Genomic DNA, 15780 nt, shown 5'->3' with positions numbered 1-15780 from the left:
TCATCTGGTGAAGCTGTTGTCAATCAAACATTGTGGATATTGCCACCTTTTGGTAAGCGAGTGAACGCAAACCAGCTGTTATTAGTGTCATTCTTAAGTGTTCATTTATGTCGGTATAGTATACTCAACCAGAATCCAATTGACAGAACTGTCAGATGTCAGATGAGGAAATGTCAGTCACATTGAAAGTGTGTAAGTAAGTTTACTCAGCAGTGCTTCAAGTTCGTGTTGGAGTACATTCAGTTGCTTGAACCTTCATCAGAGGCAGTGCTGTTAAGATAGAAAGCCTTGGTGATTTTGTTAAAAAAAATCTTATCACTTGATACCGTTTTATTCTAGGAATTCTCCTTATCTTTTGCTGTTCGACAGCGAACGCGATAAAAGGGGTTCAAGTTTGATTTGATTGTATGTGTTTGAAAAGAAAAACAAACGTTTTGTTTGTTTCGCTCAGTTTGCGCATCACATACAGATTATGAGCTTGAACCTGGATGCAGTAAAATTATGATCACCCATCATTTAGCTACACCTGGACAATATCGGGGAAGATAAGGACAAAGGTTTACAACGGGTAAACCGAATGCATTCAATTGTAGCAAAATCATTTTGCGCTTTTTATGGCATTAGCCAAACATAGTCAAGACGTAACAGTCAAGAGTGGAAACCCCTAACTAAAAACGTATCCCGTTTTAATGTTATCTATTAAATGGCGGCAACTGTATGACCGGGTTATTCAGCAAATAATCAATAATCATTTGTATTAGAAACCCTTGAACGTTTATTGTTTGCAAAATGTATGCAACCATCCACTTAGCACTTCGCTCCAACTGCCACGTGGGTTGCAATAAACCAACAAATGTTAGAACGCATCAGAACCATCAGGAACAATTGGCGTTCCCGGTGAGATTGTATACAAATTATATCCCCTCCGGTATCATTTGCCCCTTTCGCAGGTATCAATTAAGTTTGCCGCTCTTTTCTGTATCAACAGAAAGTGCCAGATTTTTGCATTCAAAGCAGCAACAAAATACGAATGAAAAACACAATGAGTGGTCACTTTTGCTATAAGTTCAAATGGTTTGATGACAGTTGCTAACGAGACCCTCCGCCAGTGTTTCGTTTTTCCCTCCTAATTCTACAGCTACAGCAGTGGGATGCTTTGTTGTGCATGTGGCAAATACGCATAATGATGCACACTCATCAGTGGGTGGCGATCATTAGCCATGCAAGCCCACCCTCCAGGCTTGGTTCACGTGCAATATGATAGCGGCGGTTGACATTGCGGACGTGAAGATCGGATATTAGGATAAAAACGAAACCGACCCATCGGTCGCCGATCTCAGTTGCAGTCGAACGACCAGCGTGACGGGACAGCAACGGCGTGTCATGTTGAAGTTGGCACTGTGTTTGCTCACTGCCGGAGCATTGGTACAGGTGGCCCAAGCTGCCGATAACCCTTGTGCTGCCGGACCACCGGTTGATACGGTGAGTGAAGGATACGTTGAGGTGTTTCTTGCACGTGAAGTCATATCTTACATTGCTCTTGTTCCTTTCAGAATCCGGCAGAATGTTGTCCGACACCGATGCTCATGGAGGGTACGATCATGATGGACTGCTACCAGAAGTATGGCGAGCAGACCAAGAAACAGCTCCAGATGGATGGCATTCCGCGCGGTTGTGTAAGTTGAATGTTCGGCTACTGTTCTGACTGTTGCTGACCACAACTAACCTCTCTTACGCCTTAGTGCATTGCCGAGTGTGCCATGAACGCGACCAACATGTACGCGGACGGTATGCTCAAGCGGGACGATCTATCGAAGATGTTTATGGACGCCGTGAAGGATAAGCCGGAATGGATGTCACTGGTGCGGGATGCTACGAACGCTTGTTTCGAGCTGGCGGAAAAGAAGAAGGATGAAATTGAGGCCGGTGCCAAGCTGGAGCCAAGCTTCGAAGGTGAAAAGATCTGTCATCCCATCTCCGGTACCATTCTGCGCTGCATGGGCATGATGATGTTTGCCCAGTGTCCGGCATCCGTTTTCAACGTGAACGATAACTGTAACAAGCTGCGAGAGTACGGCAGCATGTGTCCGATGATTTAAACCGTCCGGCATGAGCATGTGGGATGAGAATGCATTGTGACCAGCAACCAGTAGCATGGTAGGAAATAGTGAAAATAAATTATGTATTGTGCAAAGTATGCTAGTAATTCGTTCGTTTGTTTTATAGCACATTGGTTGTTACCGAGATGATGAATAAAGTCGATCGATGGACCTGTTTTGCTTAATTTCAAAAAGTTAGAGAAATTTAAAATTTAAAACGAAACTCTGGTTTCGAAAATCGAAAATTTGATTAAGCTCCGTAAGGTATGCAAAGCGCAACACATTTCTCTTCTATGCATATTTAATGTATGAACTTTCATCCTTGTAGATATGCAATTTGCAATGCATGAACAAAATTTTGAATGAAACCGATATAAAATTGGGAAATTAAAATATTTTATCTACGTATAATAAGTTAAGTTGATATATTTGAATATTTATATAAATTTATCTAAATTATCACATACAACTTAAAACAACACAATAGATTAAAAAAATCAACACACTGAGTAAATAATCAACAACCACGTGAGGGAAGATTTAATGGACTTGTTGACAAATGCAAGGCACAACCATTCGCTAATAAAATCGCTAATTAGCTAGAACAAGTACAAGATGCCGACACTAAAAAACGATGTCTTAATGGACAAAAACGCGAGTGTTGCAAAATTTGCGTATATGGATGAGATAGGAAAAAATGGATATTTCCATTCATAAACGATACAAAGTGTTTCGCGATCTGAATATTTTGCTATTTGAAGATGATAAAACTATTCTCCAGAACATGCTACCGCATTGTTTCATCTCAACGTTCATTAGAAACGATTAATTATTTTTTTGACATCCTCCAGTGTCAGTAATTTAATAATAATTTACCCGAGATAATAACGCATGTTTTGGTAATTTTTAATTAATGTAATTTCATTCCTTAAATTGCGTCTTCCGTTCTCACGCATGAAACGTGCCACAGCTGCTCAAATAACGTCATAAATTGGACAGTAATTATTCAATCAAACCTTATCGTGTTCTGTGTAAACAGCCATTGTGCAGACAACTTACTTTTCAATGAAAATACAAACGTGTACGCGCATAATCCACACCGGACATTGGTTTATCTTTTGATAATCCTAAGTCGATTGATAACCGTCGAGCAGTAAAGTTATGTTTGAACACCTGTTGCAGCTGGTTTATACGTGTGATTCACTTCAAAGAAGTATCGTTTGTGTTGGAATGCGCCACATCTGCCAGGTGTTCCGGATAATGTGATTTATATTTTGATCCAATTAATATGTCTCATTTCTGAGTTGACCGATGGGTCGTTAAGATAAAGTTTTATAGTATTTTAAAGTGTTCTATCCACCTAGAAACCTGAAGAAAGGTTTCTTTACGTACACGGAATTCCAATACTTTCCAATTGTTATTTTTTTGTTTAAAAATTAGTCATTCATTTCAAATGGCGCCAAAAAAGCCAGTAATATGCCGGTTGCCCAACAGTGGAGCCGTGTCACGAGGATATTGACAGTTGGGTTAGATTCCTTCTTCGCCGGATAGCCAAACATTACATTCGCGGGCACATGTCACCAACACAAAGATCATCGCTGTCGCATTTTATCATCCAAATGCAGCTCGCAGCGACGAAGATTTGTGAGGCTAATGCGTGGAAAAGAAACAATCGCAAACAAGATGGGCGGAAGGAGACAAAAAAGCTGACGCGCACTAAGATGTCTACGCGAAAGGAAGTTTGCGGCGTTACCGAGCGGACAGTCTTGATAAGAATCGCACAGCTAGCGGACGCAATATAGCAGTAAAGTGAACTACTATAGTAGTGAGAACAAAATCCATTCGGTGAAAAATCCAAATGTGCGGTAGTTGGAGAGCGTTTTTAATAGCCGTGAGCGTTGCTTCGGTTACGCTTGCCGGTAACACAGCTTACGCAGATAGCTGTCCAATTTATCTCACAATTTTCGCCCTGGGACGTTCCGTCGAGGATTCGCCGCTGGTGATAAATTGGGGTCCGGGATGTGACAATCCACCGGAATGGATTGGATTGTACACGGAGAACCCGGCCCTATCGAACGCTTCACCGATCGCGCAGGTATTCCCGAACGGTGAGCACGGTGGACAGGTGGTTAGTGATGTAAAGTTTGGTCGTCGGAAGCTACCGGGGGGATGGAGTCACGAGCAGGTACTGCAACACATTCCGAAGCGAAAGAGCAAACCGATCTGTTTCGATCTTTACCTCACGAGTTACGATCAAGCCAACCAGCTGCAGTACTTCGATTGTCTCAAAATTCAGCCTACGTGGATGTTTAGCGAACCGGGTCTGGGTAATGTGTCACTTCGGGAGCTATTCCTGCCGGGATCACATTGTTCAGGTTGCTACCAGACGCGCACCAACGTTGGCAATGCGTTTCTGAAGAAGATTGGCTTCCGCCAGAGTATGGATGTGTGGAGTCAGCTCGTGTTTGGCGTACGCTATCTGGACTTCTCGATCGGTTACTACCCATCGCACAATGGGACACGCAACTTTTGGATCATGAACGAACACTTTCGCGTTACGTCACTCGGCCCAATTCTCCAAGACATTCGGAGATTTGTGATACTGTCCGAGGAAACGGTGTTTCTCGATTTCCGAAGATTCCCGCTTGGATTCCACAACAATCCTGAACAGCATGTGGCACTACTGGCGCTGCTCGAGCAAGAACTCGGCGATCTGGTCTACCGACGGCAGTCACTGTCATCGGACGAAGTGGAGACGGCAGACGATGCGGATGGAGAGTCGTACAATCTCACGCTCGGGGATATGCGCCGAGAGGGAAAGTACATACTTATCACCTACAATCACGAGGCCAGCTTAAATGGTAAGTCAACTGAGAACAACGGGGACGGTCAATCAACGAGTGTCTCGATAAGCGATTATCCAATTGTGACCAACAGTTGTCTGTGTGGTTCGGAGCGTTAGTGCAGTCCTCTCTAGGCTCGGGAATGGCCATACGAAGATGGCAGATCATTATTGGTTGTTCAGAGTTGCATTGTGTGCTCTTCGTTCGTTCGTCCAGCTGCTCAGCATAAGCTGCACGATAACAAAGAGTCACACAAGATCACACACTATTGCAAAACAAGAGATCCGTCCAAAGAAAATAGTAAAAATACGACTCATCCATCAGCTTCGGTTTACTATGCAAACTTCCTCTCTTAGCTAATGAGCATTAAACTAATCATTTAGCTTAGTTCCGACCGCTGTGTCCTTCTCGACGAGACGACAATGGATGGTCCACTCATAAAACAAACATGATCGTGCTTCACCCGTATGATCGCGGTAAAGTGTTTAGCTCCATTCAAGGGCCTCGCGCTTTTCATCCTCTAAAACGTGACGTTGGTAAGATGCCACACTATTACTCGTGCCCTTCCGGTTTACCTAGAATGATGCTTTCTTGACTAAAAAAACCCTGCATTACCGTCAGCGACCTTGACATTCGTCCGCTCGTTTGTTGAGACCCGTTACGACACCCGTGATCACACCGACCATATCGATCCGGCTCGCGGCTTTTTTCCGCCTTTTTGCGAACCAAACCCAAATACGCCGACACTGACCCACATTTGACCAACAAACGTTGGTTAGCGCTCGTGCCCGATCCATGCCAACCAGCCGTGTCGTAATGGATTAAAATTTGTCATGACAAATCGCCAAATCTGAGGACAACTGTGAAAGAAAAAACGCACAGTTCCCAACCTTATAACTCTGTGGCGATGATACTTTTTGATATCTGTTTTGGAGTGGAATTCGGTACGAACTAACAACATGCAAACTAACCGGCCTATGACAGACACCGATGAGAAAGTCGGCGTTAGATGTTGTGGCTTTTTATAGCCCCGCTGTAGACTCGGTGTCTTCGTATACTGAAATGTCTTGCTGTGTTGCATAAGGCAGGTTTATTACTACCAATTAAACTGCTCTACAATTAAGTTACGGCAGAGGATTTACCATTAAAACAAAAAAAAACCCGCGAGTTCGTAGGTCATCCGTTTAGGGGCCACCGGGAGGATAGCGTAATCTTGAGTGTCCATGCGTGATGCAGCTTTAATCGGTCGATTTCATTCTTGGATGGAAACTCTACCAAAATGCCATCATCCGTCGGTTTCCACTACAAAAAAAGGAAGCATGATTTAGATGTATAAAAAGTTGCACACGAACTCAGATCGAACGGCACCTTACCTTTAGGGTGGTGTTGAATCCAAGCATCGTGATCTGTACGATCTTCGTCACCTGATTGCTGAAGGCTCCCAACCGCACGCTGTTCGTTTTGTACGGGTAGTCTAACACGATAGCAAAGATCGTGCGGAAGTTAGTGTCCCGCCTAGAGGAACGCTTCGCCGTCGTGTACCAAACAGTTCCGGTGAGCGTATCGTTTTGGTAGTCCCAGGGTTGTGATTTGTAGATCGCTTCTCCGTTTACTTTCAGCCAGCTGAAAGCATGCGACATCCTTAGATGGTGGCTATTTATGAGATTTTTTTTTTACCTACCGTCCCATATCGACTAGCCGTTCCGCAAAGATTGGATCTATTGTGCCGGCTTTAGTGGGGCCAACGTTAATCAGTATGTTACCCCCACAGCTAACGGTGGTAGCGATCTCCCCGATCAGTTCATCCGTGGTGACGAAATCTTCCAACCGAGCATTTGCTCGATGGCCCCAGCTCTTTCGATCGATCGTCATTGCGTTTTCCCACTTGTGTTTCTGCAGCACACCGGGATTGTAGCGATCGGAACAGGTGTGGAAATCACCGTGAAGGCAGAGCGTTCCCATACCCCAACGATCGTTCGTAACGATCGTATCCCGAACAGGGCTGTCATTGTACAGCCAGGTGAAGAATTCCCTCGCCTTCCAATATCCGTCCGGAGCTTCCCAATCACCATCACTCCACAAAACTTCTGGCCGGTAGGTGTTGATAAGCTCCTGCAGCTCAGGCCACACTTTACCATCAACGTACTCGCGGTGAAGGAAGGCAAGATCCCTATCATGAGTGTATAGCCGATTAAACCACTCAAACAGTGAGTAATACACACCGAACGTTAGTTGTCCAGTGGCTCGAACTGCTCCGGCAAGCTCTCCCACAATATCCCGATGTGGTCCAACGTCCATCGAATTCCATCCGAATGTGTGCTTTGACGGCCATAGGGTATATCCTTCGTGGTGTTTGCTAGTCAGCACAACGTACCGAGCACCGGAACGAACGAACAAGTCGGCCCATTCGGTCGCATTGAAGAGTTCCGCCGTGAAGTCACTCGCAAAGTCTTGATACGTAAAGCCGGGCTTGTAGTTGTTATTCATAAACTGCACGTACTCGGTGGTATTGCTGCCCTTCCAGTTGATCCAGAACCACTCGGACCCGTAGCTGGGCACCGCGTACACGCCCCAATGTATGAAGATGCCCACCTTTGCATCATCGTACCATTTGGGAAGGGGTCGTGAATCTAAACTTTCCCATGTCGGTACATACTTGCCGTCTAGTGTAGTGCTCCGGGCTCCCAAACAAAACAGGCCCCACACGAACAAGCACACGGACGTCCTCACTAAACCCATCTTCACTGGACAATAATTCACTTTCGCAGAGTCACTGGCAAAGAAGCTGGCCTCTTAAATTGTGACACTATCTCTCTCGTGGCCTTTCTCTCCTGCACTTGAAGTAGTCTGTCTGAAGCACAAATACGTATCATCCAGTTATTGACAATGCACCATGGACAATTTGTTACGAAGATTGATTACGCTTGTTGGTTCATCAGCTTTAACCGATAACGGATGTGGAGAAGATGAGCAGCTAGACAGAGACCCAACTGTTCTCGCTCTTCCAACAATTTCTAGTTTGGCGCAACTGTTTCGTGAAGTATTTAAATCACTTGTATCTCGTGACACAGTTGGTACTAGCTATTTTCTTAGCTGGTTTAGTAATGAAATCTTGTGGCACTAGAGTTAATAAAAGAAATCTTCTATTTTGGAAACAAAAATCAGTTGCTTCATTGGGAAAGTAAGAAGAATTAATGAAGTTGTATGTGAAATAAACTTTTCTTTATGGCCACCAGCTATCCCACTGTGATTTTCTCACTGTGTCGTTACGCGCGAAAATGTTGCCCAGTCACTACATGCTTAGCAGTTGTCGCGTTTGCGAACGCGACTCCTAAGGCCCTTTTAGCGGCAAATTTATAGAATTGTTTTTTTATTGAATTATTTTTTATGCTTTTTTATTTTAAAGTATTATTTGAGTGAAAAGAAACTTATTGAAACCCATTCGCATTAAAATAAATCAATTTATTTTTTTTTTTTTTAATATCCTCAAAAAAAAAGGCTATAGCCTTAGGAAATTTTCAAATTTTTATAATTTTTCAATTTTTTGTTATAATTTTTTATTCTTTTTTTTATTTAAAGCATTATTTGAGTGAATAGAAACTTATTCCAACCAATTGGCATTAAAATAAATCAATTAAAATTTTTTTGCAAAATTTCTCAAAAAAAACGTAAGGGGTAAGCCTTATAAAATTTTCGAGTTGAAAATTTTTTAAAATTTTCTTTCTGATTTTTTATTCTTTTTTTAATTTAAAGCATTATTTGAGTGAAAAGAAACCTATTGCAACAAATTTGCATTAAAATTTATCACATTTATAAATTTTGCTAAATTGCTGAAAAATGAAGAAAATTTTACATTTTCACAAACAGGGTAAGGAACATGGTTCCTCGAATAACTTCTGGCGCAGACATCTGAGGACATGGCCGTCCAAGAAGAAAATGTAGCCATTGGTGCCATCTATCGACCACAGGTTAAAGATTGGCGATCCGTTGGATACCGACCGAGTTATAGGCAAAATTTGGTGCAAAAATGAGGAAAATTTTACATTTTCTCAAACAGGGTAAGGAACTTGGTTTCTCGAATAACTTCTGGCACAGACATCTGAGGGCATGGCCGTCCAAGAAGAAAATGTAGCCATTGGTGCCATCTACCGACCACAAGTTAAAAATTGGCGATCCGTTGGATACCGACCGAGTTATAGGCAAAATTTGGCGCAAAAATGAGCCTCATGAAATTTTTAATTTTTTATAATTTTTCAATTTTTTTATAATTTTTTATTCTTTTTTTGTTTAAAACATTATTTGAGTGAAAAGAAACTTATTCCAACCAATTGGCATTAAAATAAATCAATTTAAATTTTTTTGCAAAATTTCTCAAAAAAAACGTAAGGGGTAAGCCTTATGAAATTTTCGAGTTAAAAATTTTTAAAATTTTTTTTCTGATTTTTTATTCTTTTTTTAATTTAAAGCATTATTTGAGTGAAAAGAAACCTATTGCAACAAATTTGCATTAAAATTTATCACATTTAAAAATTTTGCTAAATTGCTCAAAAATTAGGAAAATTTTACATTTTATCAAACAGCGTAAGGAACTTGGTTCCTCGAATAACTTCTGGCACAGACATCTGAGGGCATGGCCGTCCACGAAGAAAATGTAGCCATTGGTGCCATCTACCGACCACAAGTTAAAAATTGGCGATCCGTTGGATACCGACCGAGTTATAGGCAAAACTTGATGCAAATATGAGGAAAATTTTACATTTTCTCAAACAGGGTAAGGAACTTGGTTCGTCGAATAACTTCTGGCACAGACATCTGAGGGCATGGCCGTCCAAGAAGAAAATGTAGCCATTGGTGCCATCTATTGACCACATTTTAAAGATTGGCGATCCGTTGGATACCGACCGAGTTATAGGCAAAACTTGATGCAAATATGAGGAATATTTTACATTTTCTCAAACAGGGTATGGAACTTGGTTCCTCAAATAACTTCTGGCACAGAGATCTGAGAGCATGGCCGTCCAAGAAGAAAATGTAGCCATTGGTGCCATCTATCGACCACAGATTAAAGATTGGCGATCCGTTAGATACCGCCCGAGTTATAGGTAAAACTTGGTGAAAAAATGAGCCTCATGAAATTTTCAACTTTTTATAATTTTTCCATTTTTTTATAATTTTTTATTCTTTTTTTTGTTTAAAACAATATTTGAGTGAAAAGAAACTTATTGCAACCAATTGGCATTAAAATAAATCAATTTAAATTTTTTTGCAAAATTTCCCAAAAAAATCGTAAGGGGTAAGCCTTATGAAATTTTCGAGTTGAAAATTTTTAAAAATTTTTTTTCTGATTTTTTATTCTTTTTTTAATATAAAGCATTATTTGAGTGAAAAGAAACCTATTGCAACAAATTTGCATTAAAATTTATCACATTTAAAAATTTTGCTTAATTGCTCAAAAATGAGGAAAATTTTACATTTTATCAAACAGCGTAAGGAACTTGGTTCCTCGAATAACTTCTGGCACAGACATCTGAGGGCATGGCCGTCCAAGAAGAAAATATAGCCATTGGTGCCATCTACCGACCACAGGTTAAAAATTGGCGATCCGTTGGATACCGACCGAGTTATAGGCAAAACTTGGTGCAAAAATGAGGAAAATTTTACATTTTCTCAAACAGGGTATGGAACTTGGTTCCTCGAATAACTTCCGACACAGACATCTCAGAGCATGGCCGTCCAAGAAGAAAATGTAGCCAATGGTGCCATCTATCGACCACAAGTTAAAGATTGGCGATGCGTTGGATACCGACCGACTTATAGCCAAAATTTGGCGCAAAAATGAGCCTCATGAAAAATTTAAATTTTTATAATTTTTCAATTTTTTTATAATTTTTTATTCTTTTTTTTGTTTAAAACATTATTTGAGTGAAAAGAAACTTATTCCAACCAATTGGCATTAAAATAAATCAATTAAATTTTTTTTCCAAAATTTCTCAAAAAAATCGTAAGGGGTAAGCCTTATGAAATTTTCGAGTTGAAAATTTAAAAAAAAATTTTTTTTGATTTTTTATTCTGTTTTCAATTTAAAGCATTATTTGAGTGAAAAAAAACTTATTTCAACAAATTCGCATTAAAATAAATCAATTTTAAATTTTTTGCAAAATTTCCCAAAAAAAGCTAAGGCTAAGGCTAAAAATTCTGAATCACGTTCGCAAACGCGACAATTGCTAAGCGTTTAGTGACGGGATTACGCTTGAAGCGCGCGAAAATCAAAATAACAAATGCGCAGTACATTAATTTACCTTTCATTATTGTTCTGATATGAAAGTGATGTAATTTAAAAATTATTTGTTGCACTTATCTTCCAAATTTTAAGAATCGGAAATTGTATGGAAACCATGGAAAAAACACTCGAGCGCTTTCCTCAAACACACGGAGCTGGGTGAGTTTATGCAGAACTTATTCTCCCAGAAGCATCCGGACGCACCGCGAAATATCGGTTGGAGCCTGCACGGTATACAAGGTTTTCAGGGCAGTTACGTAAGTAGAGCTGACACCCTTCAACAAACAATCGCTTGATGCGACAAAATAATTTTACTTCATAATTGTCTGTTTAGAACGAGGAAGATGCCACCTATCTAATGCCGGCGGAGCGTGCTAGTATCGTGAATCCGAAGCTGATGCAGTTACTCAGTGGTCCGTGGAGTCAGCGGGCGAATGCCGTACTGGTGGATTACTTCACGAATACGAATCTGGTAGAGCTGGCAGTCAATACGAACCGATACAAAACGCTGCGTAATCCCACGAACGAAGCAGTTGTGCTGGACATTCAGTAATGCTTCCATACTCCAAAGGTAGCGGCTCGGCAGTAGGAACGATGCCGTATTCTAATGTGCATGATCATGAACAGCATTCATCTGAGCAGGTCTGAAGTAGTGGAACATTTGGCGTGCATTTGCTTAGTAGATACGATTGTCAGTAAGGTTTCATTTATCATTCTACTGTACTGAATAAATATAGCGTTAAGATGTAGCTCTTAAAATACATTTTAATCATATCATGGAAGAATAAAAGTAGTTTAAATTATAAACATGTATAATGACTCGCTGCCATCAATCACTGATATACCATCAGAATCGGTTTCTCAGTAGCGTTATTACTAAGCTCATCTCAAATGTTCCGAATGACCTATCTTCTAACAATGGACCGTTGGGCATCAAAAGTGACAATTGGGCTAAACAATTACGATAATCTATGTTTACTTTAGCCGTGCCCCCAAAAACCGAGCATAAAGTGCCGAAAGAATTTATATTCATCAAAAAAAGAATGGCTATTTTTTGTACTAATTCTGCTATGTATATAACATGGCAGATCCATCCAAAGTCAGTCAGTTCGTATGGTAAATCCGAACCAAAGTACAATAAAGATGGCTACAACTATCAACTCCATCAAGTTGTGTTTCTGGACAAAGGTGTTAATGCTGCTGTGGTTCGCTCAACTTGCAATCGGTGAATCCAATTCGATCTGCAAAAAGATGCCCTCGCTGGGTAAAGAAGATAGCGAGGATAAATGCTGTAGCATGCCGGAAGTATTTCCGAACGAAACGCTTCATCAATGTATGGGAGATTTGGAGCAATCCAGCTTGCCGCAGTTGCAGAAAAGTTGTGTAAGAATTCGTTAACGACAACTCTGGGATGGAACTGTAACTATGATTTATTGCTTTCCTTTCTTCAACTTCCAGCAATTTTCCATCTGTGTGCTGAAGAAGCACAATCTCTTAAAGGCGGATCGCGTGGATGCGGATCAGATTAAGGCGTACATTAAGGACAAAGTAAAGGCATCGGACGAATGGAAGAGTCTCATGGAGAAGGCCGTACTGCAGGACTGTATGCCAATGGTGGAGAAGGACAATGCCATGGTGAAACAGATGAAGACAGCTTTAGGCGACTGTGAACCGATACCGGCCCTAACTGTTGCATGTGCTGCTGCCAAGCTCTACGCGGTAAGGAATTGCACCACGATATACTTAGTGGAAATCTTAAACTAATATTGAATGTTTTATGACGTTGTTACAGAACTGTCCCACCAAGGACTACACTGGAAGTTAGTATTGATGGACAGCGTTAAATCAAAATAGAATTTGGAACGTTACCACTAACATCTATCTCATTGGCACAGGTCCCTTGTGTGACGAATGGAAGACATTCTTGTCGAAGTGCTCCAGCTCAATGGATGATTTGAATGAAATTTACATGCTCATTGAAACTCAGAAGCTGACGTAAAATCGTGACACTTGACATCGGATACTGGGATCTTCGAAATTGGATTGTATCAACACTATTACGCCTTAGCGATGGATTGTAAATCGCCCCCCCAAAAAGTGTAACCAATGGAACCAAATAAAATCTTTATCGTTTCTATTTTCGTTTTATGCATTGCAAAAAAAATGTTTTCATTTCCCTTTTAGCTTTAGAAACTAGATTAAATTATTTCAAAACAAGATCACCCGTCATGTTACCGTGAACGATAATAAAATGATGGGATTTTAATGTATTTTTAAATAAGACTGCTTAAAAATTCGAGTATAAATTGGGCACTGTAATGGTACACCGTTTGAAAACAATCCTCTAACATGGACCGGTACGTGTCACTTCTTGGTGTGATGTTTCTTGTAGTGGTAAGTAACGTCCAGTGTAGTAAGCGTTACGAAACTCTCGGTACTAATAATTCGAATATGCAGACGGTGGAACAGGCGATGGGCCATCTACGGCCGGATCCGCTTGGATGTCACAATGGTACGAAGGCTACCGTGGATGAGTGCTGCCCGATACCGGTACTTGCTGATAAGGCCATCATGGAGAAGTGTAAATCCGAACATCCGTTCAAGCCACCGAAGAAAGATCCTAAGGAACACGGTACCCATCCAGGAATGGTAATGGCATTTCCCATTGGTCCCCTTAACGCAACGATGTTACATGGTTCGCTTCTTTTAGTGTATCGCCGAATGTATCCTGAAGGGTATGGGTGCCCTGAAGAATGGACAGATTGATGCGGCTGGGTTTAAGAAAGCAATCGAACCAGTCGTCAAAGCCAATCCAACCTTTGCACAGGTGATTGATGAAACACTTAAAACGTGTGAACAGCGTACTAACATGGACACCGGATTTTCCATGAATCCGAATAATGCTTGCAAACCTGATGCAAAGTTCTTCGTTAACTGCGTGTATGGGACATTGTTTGAGGTAGGTGTCATCGAAGGAATTAATCAAACCAGATAATCATTACCTTTCCTTATTTCAGCAATGTCCACCGACTGTCTGGACGAAGAAAGTTGAATGTACACAGTTGAAGGACAAGATAAAGAAAGGTTGCCCATACTTTGCCATGCGCAACGGTCGTCGTATGCGTCCGACCTAAATGGTACCTCGGTACATGAGAACGCACATCATCGTTAGAATTGCAAAACAGGTGACAAAAAGGCTTAAGAACGATAAATAATAAACCAGAAGCAATCAATGATGCAAGCTGTGTGAGTTCGGCTCCCGCTTAACACAACACAATGGCTCTGTTCGTTATCAGGATAATCGTAATTGTTTAAATTAATAAATCCGACAAATGACACTCACAATGGTGAGGTAAATTGCTCCGGTAGTTTAAATTAAACTAGGCTCCAAGGTCAGACGTGGAAAAAGCATCAAATTTTGTCCAACAATTTAAATCGGCTGAACCAAATTAAATGCCCCACAAAAAAGCATCCATACAGAATTGTATATAAATTGTGGAGAACCACACAATGTCCAAAGCAGAAGTATCCAAACATTCAACGGGCGAGGAATTGCCTAGAGTATTGTTGACTTTGAATACCCAATCGTTCCCATCAAAGGAATATGTTTTCATTTGTGTTTCTAGCATTAGCCATCATTGGCATGGTAAGCGTTGAATCGTATAGAATTACTGGAAAACTTCAATGTCCACTCCATTTCTATTCTAGGTCGCCACTCAACCTCCGCCACCGGATGCATCCTGCTTTCAGCCGACTACAGTCACAGCCGAAGACTGTTGCAAAATGCCGAAACCGATCGATTCAGCGGTGATGGATAAGTGCAAGGCGGATAATCCACGACCTGGTCAGATGCCAGCACCAGGCGTTCCTCGCACGGAGGGTTGTGTAAGTTTCTCCAGGGCTTTTCAAGACTCTTGTACTGATCCTGATATCGCTTTCTACAGTGTATAATGCAGTGCGCCATGACTGAAACTGGAGGATTCGTAAACAATGCACTCAACACGGATGCGATCAAGAAATCGATTGCCAGTACCTTGGGTTCGGACGCAAACTTTGGTTCGCTGGTAAATGGTGCCGTTGACAGCTGTGCCCGCCAGATCCAGAACGATCCGGCCTACAGTGTTGCACCGATATCATCTTCACCTGATCGCGCTGGGTGTAGCTTTATTCCGCAGGGCTTTATTAACTGTCTGTACACGGCACTGTTCAAGGTAAGGATGGTTCTCAAGTGGAGTTAGGAATTGGAGCAATATCTAATTCGGTCGTTTCTGCTTTAGGGTTGTCCTGCTAGTGTTTGGACCGAAAGCAGTGACTGTCAGGCCTTGAAGACAAAGCTAGATAGTGGATGTCCGTTTTTCCTGCTGTTGGGTCGTGGCCCGAGACAGTAAGGAACTCGATCCCTCGATGGCAACATTGATACCTTGTTATTATCCACTGGCATGTGTGAGTGTGTGTTTTTTTTTCCCATGTCGTTACAATAAATTGATTGCAATCCAGCTGTACGTTCGGTTCTTATTTCGGAGAAGAGTCAATGTCTCGCTTAGCTGTTGGTTGATTG

The 15780-nt window shown here is 41.4% G+C and overlaps 6 protein-coding genes across 7 annotated transcripts; 5 read left to right on the top strand and 1 right to left on the bottom strand.

Moving 5' to 3' along the window:
- The first annotated feature begins 1183 nt into the window (after positions 1 to 1183).
- On the top strand, positions 1184 to 2197 carry LOC125772308 (uncharacterized). Its single transcript, XM_049443875.1, has 4 exons — positions 1184 to 1204; positions 1303 to 1482; positions 1554 to 1676; positions 1743 to 2197. The coding sequence occupies exons 1-4, from the start codon at positions 1184 to 1186 to the stop codon at positions 2097 to 2099; spliced, it is 681 nt and encodes a 226-aa protein (XP_049299832.1). The 3' UTR covers positions 2100 to 2197.
- Positions 2198 to 3831: 1634 nt separating this feature from the next.
- LOC125771316 (uncharacterized) lies at positions 3832 to 12029 on the top strand. The gene is made up of 3 exons (XM_049441847.1): positions 3832 to 4960; positions 11316 to 11479; positions 11557 to 12029. The coding sequence occupies exons 1-3, from the start codon at positions 3958 to 3960 to the stop codon at positions 11773 to 11775; spliced, it is 1386 nt and encodes a 461-aa protein (XP_049297804.1). The 5' UTR covers positions 3832 to 3957; the 3' UTR covers positions 11776 to 12029.
- LOC125771314 (putative alpha-L-fucosidase) lies at positions 6010 to 7996 on the bottom strand. The gene is made up of 3 exons (XM_049441841.1): positions 6624 to 7996; positions 6316 to 6565; positions 6010 to 6244 (listed from the first exon to the last, which is right to left on the bottom strand). The coding sequence occupies exons 1-3, from the start codon at positions 7679 to 7681 to the stop codon at positions 6119 to 6121; spliced, it is 1434 nt and encodes a 477-aa protein (XP_049297798.1). The 5' UTR covers positions 7682 to 7996; the 3' UTR covers positions 6010 to 6118.
- Positions 12030 to 12147: 118 nt separating the features above from the next.
- Positions 12148 to 13409, top strand: LOC125771349 (general odorant-binding protein 66). Its single transcript, XM_049441889.1, has 4 exons — positions 12148 to 12605; positions 12681 to 12941; positions 13015 to 13042; positions 13118 to 13409. Exons 1-4 carry the CDS (start codon positions 12336 to 12338, stop codon positions 13219 to 13221), a joined length of 663 nt encoding a protein of 220 aa, XP_049297846.1. The 5' UTR covers positions 12148 to 12335; the 3' UTR covers positions 13222 to 13409.
- A 32-nt stretch (positions 13410 to 13441) lies between these two features.
- LOC125771348 (general odorant-binding protein 67-like) lies at positions 13442 to 14622 on the top strand. Of its 2 annotated transcripts, XM_049441888.1 has the most exons (4): positions 13444 to 13616; positions 13680 to 13871; positions 13933 to 14181; positions 14240 to 14620. In XM_049441888.1, the coding sequence occupies exons 1-4, from the start codon at positions 13572 to 13574 to the stop codon at positions 14354 to 14356; spliced, it is 603 nt and encodes a 200-aa protein (XP_049297845.1). In that variant the 5' UTR covers positions 13444 to 13571; the 3' UTR covers positions 14357 to 14620. The 2 variants fall into 2 exon arrangements, with proteins under 2 accessions (XP_049297843.1, XP_049297845.1); XM_049441886.1 differs by having other exon boundaries at positions 13442 to 13871; positions 14240 to 14622.
- A 116-nt stretch (positions 14623 to 14738) lies between these two features.
- On the top strand, positions 14739 to 15628 carry LOC125771355 (general odorant-binding protein 67-like). Its single transcript, XM_049441898.1, has 4 exons — positions 14739 to 14868; positions 14931 to 15107; positions 15167 to 15433; positions 15500 to 15628. Exons 1-4 carry the CDS (start codon positions 14827 to 14829, stop codon positions 15608 to 15610), a joined length of 597 nt encoding a protein of 198 aa, XP_049297855.1. The 5' UTR covers positions 14739 to 14826; the 3' UTR covers positions 15611 to 15628.
- The last annotated feature ends 152 nt before the right edge of the window (positions 15629 to 15780 follow it).

Source organism: Anopheles funestus, chromosome 3RL (assembly GCF_943734845.2).
Source record: "Anopheles funestus chromosome 3RL, idAnoFuneDA-416_04, whole genome shotgun sequence".
NCBI lineage: Eukaryota > Metazoa > Arthropoda > Insecta > Diptera > Culicidae > Anopheles > Anopheles funestus.
Note: the sequence above shows the minus strand (reverse complement) of the source record. Positions and strands in the feature narration are given on the sequence as shown.

Coding starts and splice junctions, on each gene's coding strand:
- LOC125772308 (XM_049443875.1), top strand. CDS start 1,184: ATGATGCACACTCATCAGTGG. Junction 1,205..1,302: donor TGATGCACACTCATCAGTGG/GTGGCGATCATT, acceptor ATCGGATATTAG/GATAAAAACGAAACCGACCC. Junction 1,483..1,553: donor CCGGACCACCGGTTGATACG/GTGAGTGAAGGA, acceptor TGTTCCTTTCAG/AATCCGGCAGAATGTTGTCC.
- LOC125771316 (XM_049441847.1), top strand. CDS start 3,958: ATGTGCGGTAGTTGGAGAGCGTTTTTAATAGCCGTGAGCGTTGCTTCG. Junction 4,961..11,315: donor TCACGAGGCCAGCTTAAATG/GTAAGTCAACTG, acceptor CCAAATTTTAAG/AATCGGAAATTGTATGGAAA. Junction 11,480..11,556: donor AAGGTTTTCAGGGCAGTTAC/GTAAGTAGAGCT, acceptor TTGTCTGTTTAG/AACGAGGAAGATGCCACCTA.
- LOC125771314 (XM_049441841.1), bottom strand. CDS start 7,681: ATGGGTTTAGTGAGGACGTCCGTGTGCTTGTTCGTGTGGGGCCTGTTT. Junction 6,566..6,623: donor CGGCTAGTCGATATGGGACG/GTAGGTAAAAAA, acceptor GCATGCTTTCAG/CTGGCTGAAAGTAAACGGAG. Junction 6,245..6,315: donor GATTCAACACCACCCTAAAG/GTAAGGTGCCGT, acceptor CTTTTTTTGTAG/TGGAAACCGACGGATGATGG.
- LOC125771349 (XM_049441889.1), top strand. CDS start 12,336: ATGGTAAATCCGAACCAAAGTACAATAAAGATGGCTACAACTATCAAC. Junction 12,606..12,680: donor CGCAGTTGCAGAAAAGTTGT/GTAAGAATTCGT, acceptor TTCAACTTCCAG/CAATTTTCCATCTGTGTGCT. Junction 12,942..13,014: donor CTGCTGCCAAGCTCTACGCG/GTAAGGAATTGC, acceptor ACGTTGTTACAG/AACTGTCCCACCAAGGACTA.
- LOC125771348 (XM_049441886.1), top strand. CDS start 13,572: ATGGACCGGTACGTGTCACTTCTTGGTGTGATGTTTCTTGTAGTGGTA. Junction 13,872..13,932: donor ACGGTACCCATCCAGGAATG/GTAATGGCATTT, acceptor CGCTTCTTTTAG/TGTATCGCCGAATGTATCCT. Junction 14,182..14,239: donor TGTATGGGACATTGTTTGAG/GTAGGTGTCATC, acceptor TCCTTATTTCAG/CAATGTCCACCGACTGTCTG.
- LOC125771355 (XM_049441898.1), top strand. CDS start 14,827: ATGTTTTCATTTGTGTTTCTAGCATTAGCCATCATTGGCATG. Junction 14,869..14,930: donor CATTAGCCATCATTGGCATG/GTAAGCGTTGAA, acceptor TTTCTATTCTAG/GTCGCCACTCAACCTCCGCC. Junction 15,434..15,499: donor TGTACACGGCACTGTTCAAG/GTAAGGATGGTT, acceptor TTTCTGCTTTAG/GGTTGTCCTGCTAGTGTTTG.